Source organism: Carassius gibelio, chromosome B18, assembly GCF_023724105.1.
Source record: "Carassius gibelio isolate Cgi1373 ecotype wild population from Czech Republic chromosome B18, carGib1.2-hapl.c, whole genome shotgun sequence".
NCBI lineage: Eukaryota > Metazoa > Chordata > Actinopteri > Cypriniformes > Cyprinidae > Carassius > Carassius gibelio.
In genome coordinates this window covers 28,202,477-28,211,631 of record NC_068413.1, presented here as the reverse complement: position 1 = coordinate 28,211,631, position 9,155 = coordinate 28,202,477, and the positions used below count along the sequence as shown (strand labels likewise).

The 9,155-nt window shown below is 34.7% G+C and overlaps 1 protein-coding gene across 1 annotated transcript; it reads right to left on the bottom strand.

The window, feature by feature from the left end:
• Positions 1 to 868: 868 nt before the first annotated feature.
• LOC127977382 (extracellular calcium-sensing receptor) lies at positions 869 to 4,187 on the bottom strand. The gene is made up of 6 exons (XM_052582261.1): positions 3,976 to 4,187; positions 3,507 to 3,795; positions 2,585 to 3,406; positions 2,256 to 2,483; positions 2,037 to 2,160; positions 869 to 1,776 (listed from the first exon to the last, which is right to left on the bottom strand). The coding sequence occupies exons 1-6, from the start codon at positions 4,179 to 4,181 to the stop codon at positions 869 to 871; spliced, it is 2,577 nt and encodes an 858-aa protein (XP_052438221.1). The 5' UTR covers positions 4,182 to 4,187.
• Between the last annotated feature and the right edge of the window lie 4,968 nt (positions 4,188 to 9,155).

The window sequence follows — 9,155 nt, the reverse complement described above, 5'->3', positions numbered from 1 at the left end:
TAAGACAGGCAACTTGGATATAATAAAATACAATATTATATTATAGTGTATAATATTATACTTTACATAATAATATATAGTTTACTTTATATATAGTATAGAGAGAGACGTTATTTCCAGGTCTAGAGTCACTGCAGCTGTATATATACACTGACATTTTTCCAATTTAGTGGAATTTTTGCCTGAATTCCTTCCCCAGCCTTACACACACTTTGCATACAGTGTGTTTACATATATCAATTTTGAGGACACCATGCAGGGAATATTTGTTCAGAATTTCTGTTTAGCTCAATTGTGACAGTAATGAGACTGTTTGGTAAAGTAAACAATATAATACATGTTTTTTATTGTAAATTCCAATACTTATGTTTCGTAGATTTAAACATTACAACAAAAGGGGTTAGTAGTGATAAACAGTTCATAGTGTATTTGTGTTTGACTGTGGTTTATTTACTTTATTACTTACTAAAATAGTCATTGGTTAAAATCTTGTCTCCTAATGTATGGTGTCTACTACAGGTATAGGCCTAACTCTAATAATAATAATATTAAACACAGAAAAGCACAAAAGCTGTAGTTTTGAAATGTATTTTTTAATCAGAGATAAATAGTTCCCCAATTACAACATGTTTACATTTATACATTTTAGAATTAATTAAGAATTCATTCAAATTAATAAAGGTGTTATAATATAGACAATTAAGGATTCCGTGTTTGTGTATTTACATAATACTATGGGATGGGTCTTTCATTTGTGAATGAATTCTTGGAAGTTAATTAATTAATTTATATATTTAAATACATTATTTATGTATGGTCCTTGCATGGTCCTAAGGTAAACTACTTTGAAAGTGGCAGTGAAAGTTTATTATGATTTATTATGGTTTTTGCCTATGATATGTTTCCTTGTGTTTTGCTCTGGCTTGAGTAAGATAATGTAGCATTTTGGTGTAAATATACAGAATAATAAGCCAAAACTAGAGGCTAAGATGGCAAATATCTCCACAGCTACAGTAAACTTTCCGGGAGAACTGACATAAGCTGGGATAAAGGTGATCCAAACAGCACAGAATATTAGCAGACTGAACGTGATGAATTTCGCTTCATTAAAGTTATCAGGCAGCTTTCGAGCTAGAAAAGCCAAAATGAAACAGCAAACAGACAGCAAACCGATATAACCAAGCACAGCCCAGAACCCTATAGCTGATCCTAGATCACATTCAAGTATTATTGTATCTAATGAATGGGTAATATTTTTATATGGGATTGGAGGGGCTAATACCAGCCACACAGTACATATTATTACCTGGAAAAAAGTGCAACAGAAAACACTAACTCTTTGTAAGGGCAATGTACACTGAGGAACACTTGTACTGGGCACAGTGGCCTTGAAGGCCATTACCACTGCTATTGTCCTTGCCAGAACACAAGACATACAAAGGGCGAAAGTGATCCCAAATGCTGTGTGGCGCAACATACAGGACCACTCAGTAGGCTGACCAATAAAAGTGAGTGAACAGAGAAAACACAGAGAGAGTGAGAAAAGGAGTAGAAAGCTTAGCTCTGTATTGCTAGCCTTCACAAGGGGAGTGTCTATGAAGTGGTAAAACATCAGTGCAACTGCAATTGTTAAAGACACCCCAGTTAATGAGAATGCAGTCAAAAGTATTCCCATGTTTTCCTCAAATGAAAGGAACTCCACTTTCTTGAGAACACACATACTGTGGTTTTCATTTGACCAGTGCTCTAAAGGACATTTGATGCATTCAGCAGAATCTAAAAAAGACAAATAGAGCATAACATTCTTATACACACATTGTATTTATTTATTTTTGTTAATTAGATGAAATCAAACAAGCATATATATATATCAACACAAGTAATCAACATATGAAAAGGATTAAAAAAAGGCTATCAAATTTATCCTGAGACAAGAACACATTTTGGTTTTAGGTTTTTGGACAGCTTTGATTAAAGGTTTTGATCCACTTCAAATGTGTATGTATCTTTATGTATCAAAATGCTGGTCATCTCACCAGTAGTACTGCTGATTTCTCCAGAAGGGCACCGCAAACATTCAAAGCAGCATACTGGTCTCCCTTTCATCACAGCTTGTCTGAAACCTGGCTGGCAGCTCTCACTACACACTGAACTCGGTTTCTGCCATATTTACAAATTCTTACTTTGTTACACTTATTTTTAATTGTTTGTCACTAACTTAAGTAATCAGTATAATGGTTTTATGTTGTACATACCGTGTGACTGTCTCCTGCCCAAACTATATTGATAGAATTCATGACAAACTGCTGTTCATTGGGTAGTGAGGCATCATAGTGTCCTATAGTAACAAAAGTTGTTTCCCCTGCTCCATTTTTCTGCCAGTTTATTAGTTCATATCTTGCCATAGTGTCTCCATTTTTGTCAAAGTAAATCATCTCACCCGAGGCCATTGTGAAATTAACATTTTGAAGGGAATGCATTACCTGTGACCATTTCAAAACACTGTTAAAATGTGTTAGATATTAAATAATAATAATAATAATAATAATAAATAAATAAATAAATAAATGAAAGATTTACTTACTTGGCTGGAAACTATTAAATCCTTTGTTCCACATGTTATGGTTTCAGGTGCAATGTTTGAAGTTTTGCAAGCCAATGTGTTATGCAAAGCATTAGCTATAGCATAAATTGCCTTATATACATTATTTGAAATCCTTAGCTCTGATACATCTGTAAACTCATTACTCACATTACTCAGATTCTCAGACCCATTACAAAACTTCTCATACTCAGTTTTAGAGCTGATTGTAGGAAAGATACGGCATCCAAATGCCATCTCCCAAAATTCCCTCAAAAGAGCGTTTGAAGGGTTTTGAGATGGATTGACCTTAAGGAGAAATTCCTTCAAGCCTGGAATTTTTGACTTGCTAATTGTAAAACCAACTGCACCACCAAGGACTTTTGAAACAATTCTAGTTGCCAAGTATCTTGCTGTAATCCAGGATTCACTGCCTACCCACTGTAGCCCGGTTACATTCTGTCTGATAATCTCCTCCAGTAACACATCCATTTCACCCTGTGCCAAAAATGCCACAAGAACTTTAGCAGTGCCCTTTTTTATTACTTCAACAACCTTAGCAATCTTCTCTTTGGAATTGGTCCTTGACATGGCCTCTGAATATTCAATGCATACTCCTTCTCTCTCTGCTACCTCTACAAAGGTTGCCATGCCGTTGTTTCCATAGTCATTGTCACTTCTCACTGCTCCAATCCATGTCCATCCAAAATGTTTGACTAGTTGTGCTAGAGCTCTGCTTTGGTGGAAATCACTGGGAATAGTTCTGAAGAAAGACGGAAACTGCTTTCTGTTGCTGAGGCAGGCACAGGTAGCAAAATGGCTTATCTGTCAAACAGAAAAGATGAAAATAACAAGAAAACATATTTATTTGTATCTTTAAATATCTTGTAATATTTATTTTGTTTATTTATTCTATGTATTTCACCACAGGAATTCTGAAGGGCCCTGTTATTCTGGACAGTACAATGGTTGAGGAAGACTCAGATTCTCCAATTATGGCTTTTACTGCTGTTTTTCCAGAGCATATGTGTTCTGCTGTCAACTCCTGACCATTTATCAGAGCCACTGATGATCTCATAGAGGCTAATGTGGAACCGCAGCTGTCAAATATTTGGTATCCAATCGAAATGTTTGGCAGTAAGCTTGGCTTGCTATTAATTTCTTCAATGGCAAAGATCATGGTCTGAGCAAAACGGAATTCTCTCAAATTAAGGCTGAGAGGGAGATAGAGGGGGGGGGTGGGGGGAGAGAGATTTTGTAATATGGTTTGTCTTGTTACAAATGAACAACTGATTGGGAATAGTAATAAAAATCCTACAAAATAAAATCTATAACATAGGTCATATATATTTACACTGTAAAATTAATAACACAGAAGCAAAGAATTAACAAACCTGGTGCACATTAGGCGATGGGGTTTTTCTCTAAAGGATGGCATTTCAAAATGTATTTTGCTGTGAATTGAAAAAGCTCCTCCGATGATTATGTCTCCATCCTTGGACAGCAAGGGGTACTCTGGTTTCCCTATCATACTACAGTTAACCTTTGTTTCCCCCTTTGTTTTAATGCTGCAAAGCAGCAAGAACCCAAAGACAAGCATTACAGAGACTCTGCGCCCTCCCTTACTCATCTGATGATGACAAGTTTGTTTATATAGTGTTTATCAGACTCATTATGAGCTCATGAAAAATCAAGTTATGTATTAAAGTGGTGTAAATCTTTCAAATGCCAGTGATGTCATTATGTTGTACAGGTACCCTTACCTTTCTCGTTTACCATTGATTTTGTCAAATTACAGACCAAACTGTATGGTAAAAATTTTATTTTTTATTTGTTTAAAAATCATGAAACCTGCTTTTATGTAAAATACCAATGCAAATGCAAAAAATAATAATATATATATTTTTATTTTTATTTTAATAATATATAGATTTTGTTTAACTTTTTCTGATTTTTATGGCCTAAAATGACTGATTTTGCTGCTGTTTTTCTAAAATAATTGTGGTGATGTTTGTGGCATTTCTTATTGTTTTGCTGTGAAAATATACCACAGACAACATTCTTCTAACAATATTATGACTTTTCTGATTTTGCAAAACATTGCAAGTCTCGAGACTAATATTTGAGGACACCAGCACTACTCCATTATGTTATGAAGCTACAAGAATATTTTTTTTATGCAAAGAAAACAAAAAGAACAACTTTATTCAACAAAGTCGTTATCATAGCTGTTTTCGTTCAAATCAAAGCGTAAATAAACATAGAAAGCGTGTCCATGTGACCCAGCTGACACAGAATATTCAGTCCCTCCAGGATTTTGTTGAACTTTTTCTGATTTTTATGGCCTAAAATGACTGATTTTGCTGCTGTTTTTCTAAAATAATTGTGGTGATGTTTGTGGCATTTCTTATTTTTTTTTGCTGTGAAAATATACCACAGACAACATTCTTCTAACAATATTGTTAGAATATTGTAGAATATTGTAATATGACTTTTCTGATTTTGCAAAACATTGCAAGTCTCAAGACTAATATTTGAGGAAACCAGCACTAGTCCATTATGTTCTACGGAAGGTGGCTCCAGCACCTGACAGTAAAGCACTCACCCTAATCGCATATGTACATCTCAGAGACATCTATTTGATGTCTGCATTTACTTCTGCAGGACGTCTCTAAGATGTCAAATAGAAGCAGTTTTACATTCATTCTAAAAAATGTCTGAGACGTTTATCAGAGTACATGTAATATATTACATCTGATAAAATGTACTTTTATTACACGGTAAAAAATTGCTGTAGTTTCTACAGCAAAATTTTACAGAATTTTACTGTATAAACATTTTACAAGATGCAGCTGTAATTCGCAATGCATTATGGGTCAAATAATGTTTTACAGTTGTTAACAGTATATTTCCACGTCAACTGTAATTCATTTACAAGAAGCAGGTGTTTCCTACACTAACTTACTGTAGTGTGGCATTATGGGATTGCGCGCGCATCATTCAAATTCAGAAACCCAGCCGACTGGAGAATGAGAACGATTGAAGATAAGAGGCTTTATTCATAATTCCTGGTAAGTTCACTTAATTATACTTAAGAAATGTAACCTTTTATATTTATTTAAGTTAATCTATAAGCGACTTCATGTCACAATAGCCTCCTATCCTGACATTTAGTGGCCTTGGTAACTTCTGTGCAGTAAACTGGGAATTGCTATCATAGCATAGCATAGCATAGTTCAATAAACAATTAGTTAACCAGTTACTTACTTTTTTAGACACAATATTAACTGTTGTTGTATTTCACCGACGAATATAGTTCCAAACAAAGACCAAAGCAAAACTATTTTGCTGATTCTCAAATCAAAACTCTCCAAACTTTCGCTAAATGATTCACCTTTTTGAACGGATCGGTTCAATGAATGACTCAGTTGATTCCCTCATTAAGTTATTTACTGCCACCTAATGGCGGATTAGTTTATAAGTAGCATTGCATTTTTCCAACATTTACTAATTCTATTTTCAAATTTCATATAATTTTGCACTGTTAATTATTTAATTTGATTGGTGGTACAGTTCTAAAATGTAATATTACAATTTATAATTATAAATTATATAATTTATAATAGTTTGTTTATTCTAACATATATGCCTTTTGGGGTGTTAATTTTGGTCTCATTTACAGTACATAATGCTTTAAAGAAATCACAAGATTATTTTCTTTATGTCTTGTAGGTGCAAAGAATAGCAGCTGATGTGGAGAAATGTTCGATGCTTCAAGACTCTGAAGCTGATTTTATTAGGTAATATATTAATTATTTAAATAATTTGATAAACTTGTAATTTAGATTACATTTTATATTGAAATACTGCATTGTAGGTTACATTATTGCTTATATTTATTCATTTCAGGTCTACCCAGCGGCTTTTGACTATTTGAGGGTCAGATGGTTGTGAATTCATACCTCTACATTGTGCGTCCCGGGAGCAGGCATCTTTTGCACACATTAATTGTTTCAAAGGTAACAAGTTTTACTTAAGTAATTTCAGAGATGTATAGTAACGAAGTAGAACTACTTCACTACTGTACTTAAGTACTAAAAGGCGGTATCTGTACTTTACTAGAGTATTATTTGTTTCTCCTACTTCCACTTTTACTTCGGTACATATTTTCGCTGAGTTTAATACTTTTACTCCGATATTTTTTTTATGTGCTGCATCGTTACTCGTTACAATTATGATGTTACGAATCATTCCATTACAAACCACTGCCAGAACTGTAGATGGCAGGTTTGATGAAGCTGGCACATCATTGAGCGAATCAAGCGAGACTGCGCGTGCTGACTGAACTGCTGTGAAGAGAGAGATGAACACCGAGCCGAGCCAGATAATGACTCGTTCACGAGTCAAGAACCGGTTGCATCGGTTTTCGGATGACCAGTAACGTTAGTTCTTTCTGACAGTTCGATTCAGTAAACCAGTTGAAGAAAACAGTTCACCGATTCTTTTGCGCTCGATGCAATGGCGTCATTGGCGTTGACTGCACATTGGCTCATAACATTAAGAATCAGTTCAGAATCAATCACCAAAAGAATCAGTTCGGTTCCAGACGCTCTGTGTGTCGGTTTGCTTCACGCTAAATCACACATGCGCAGTATCATCAGCTCATCAGTTCACGAATCGGACGCGTCTGACAGAAACGGTTCTTGACTCGTGAACGAGTCATTATCTGGCTCGGCTCGGTGTTCATCTTCAGTTCTCTCTTCACATCAGTTCAGTCAGTGTACTGTTTGAGTCAATAAATTACTCCGGGATATTGGTTTGTTTTAACTCAGAGGGAGTGTCAGACACATTAAACAAGTTAAGCTTAATTCATCTGTGGATTAATGCGTATTGGAGACGCGAACTGTTTAAAACGATTCAGTTCGATTTGGTGAACTGTTTCAAAAAGATCCGGTTACATCGAATGATTCGTTCGCGAACCAGATATCACAAACTGCTTTGTTTTTAACTGTCTTACAACAGACACGGAAGAGAAGACAATGCTGAATAAAGTCGTAGTTTTTGCTATTTTTTGACCAAAATGTATTTTCGATGCTTCAAAAAATTCTAAATGACCCTCTGATGTCTTACGGGTTTGAAACAACATGAGGGTAAGTTATCAATGACATCATTTTGCAAATGATTTTTCATTTTGCAAACTAACCCTAGTAACCGTTTTTTTGTTTACAAGAAGTTACAGTCAAAGGAATTGTGATTGTCCTTTAGGTTAATCATTTGAAATAGTAAAAACAATATGTTCAAACTTTTGACTATTTTCTTTAATAGCTACATAACACAATACTTCTACTTTTACTTTCAGTACTTGAGTAGTAAATTTTAAAATAGACTACTTGCAATACTTAAGTACAAAAAATGTTGAATACTTTAGTACTTCTACTTAAGTGTGGTGCTTAAAGAGCACTTCTACTTCTACTCAAGTCACTTTTTTGATAGAGCACTTGTACTTTTACTCAAGTATGGTTCTCTAGTACTTTATACATCTCTGAGTAATTTCATTCGCGAAAAAGGTTACTTATTCAAAATGAAATGTAGTCATTCATCACTGTTAACTGTTAATGTTGTTCCAAACCCGTAAAAGCTATGTTCATCTTCGGTACACAATTTTAGATATTTCAGATGAGAACCGGGAGGCTTGCGTCTGTCCCACTGACAGCCAAACAATTAACAATGTCTAAGCCCAGAAAAGTATGAAAAGGATTGTCAGAATACAAAAAGAACAACTTTATTCAACAAAGTCGTTATCATAGCTGTTTTCGTTCAAACCAAAGCGTAAATAAACTTAGAAAGCGTGTCCATGTGACCCAGCTGACACAGAACAGGCTATGTAGTGTGTGTCCAACAGATACTTTCCCAAAATGGCACTACACTGACACAGAGGAGACTAATTGTTTCTTTCCATACAAAAAATATTGTCGTCGCTTCATAACGATTGAACCACTGATGGACTATTCTGATGATGTCTTTCATACTTTTCTGGGCCTTGACAGTGGTATTTACTGGAGAGTCTATGGGACAGTCACAATCTTCCCAGTTCCATTCAGAATATCTTAAATTGTGTTCCGAAGACGAACAAAGCTTTTACGGGTTTGGAACGACATGGAGGTAAGTGATTAATGGTAAGATTTTCATTTTGGGGTGGAGTAACCTTTTAAGTACTGGTAAATGCTGATTGTATTGTTTAAGTGGCATTTTGACATTTATTTTATTGAGCTAGTTTCATTTGATACATAACTTTATCCTGATGCTTGTTTTTATGTGCAGATGTTTTCATGGAAACACAACACTCACTGGATACAAGACGGACACATAGAGGCAAAACAAGTGGAAAAGTCTCAGAAAATGTGTGTGCTCATCTCAGAAAGTTGATGGACTTTCAGTATGTATTTATTACATTGTCTTTTGCAGGACTATTCTTAATTTAATAGAACATAAGCTCAAACAACAGAATTTGTGATTTAATGTTGATTCCAGCATTTTATTTGAATCTTTTTCTTTAAAACATATATTTTTAGAA

What these genes read in the sequence shown, in the direction of transcription:
- LOC127977382 (XM_052582261.1), bottom strand. Translation starts at nt 4,181, where the DNA reads ATGCTTGTCTTTGGGTTCTTGCTGCTTTGCAGCATTAAAACAAAGGGG. An exon ending in ATTTAATAGTTTCCAGCCAA is followed by an intron (nt 2,484 to 2,584) that starts GTAAGTAAATCT and finishes AAATGGTCACAG; the next exon opens with GTAATGCATTCCCTTCAAAA. An exon ending in AGAAATCAGCAGTACTACTG is followed by an intron (nt 1,777 to 2,036) that starts GTGAGATGACCA and finishes TGTCTTTTTTAG; the next exon opens with ATTCTGCTGAATGCATCAAA.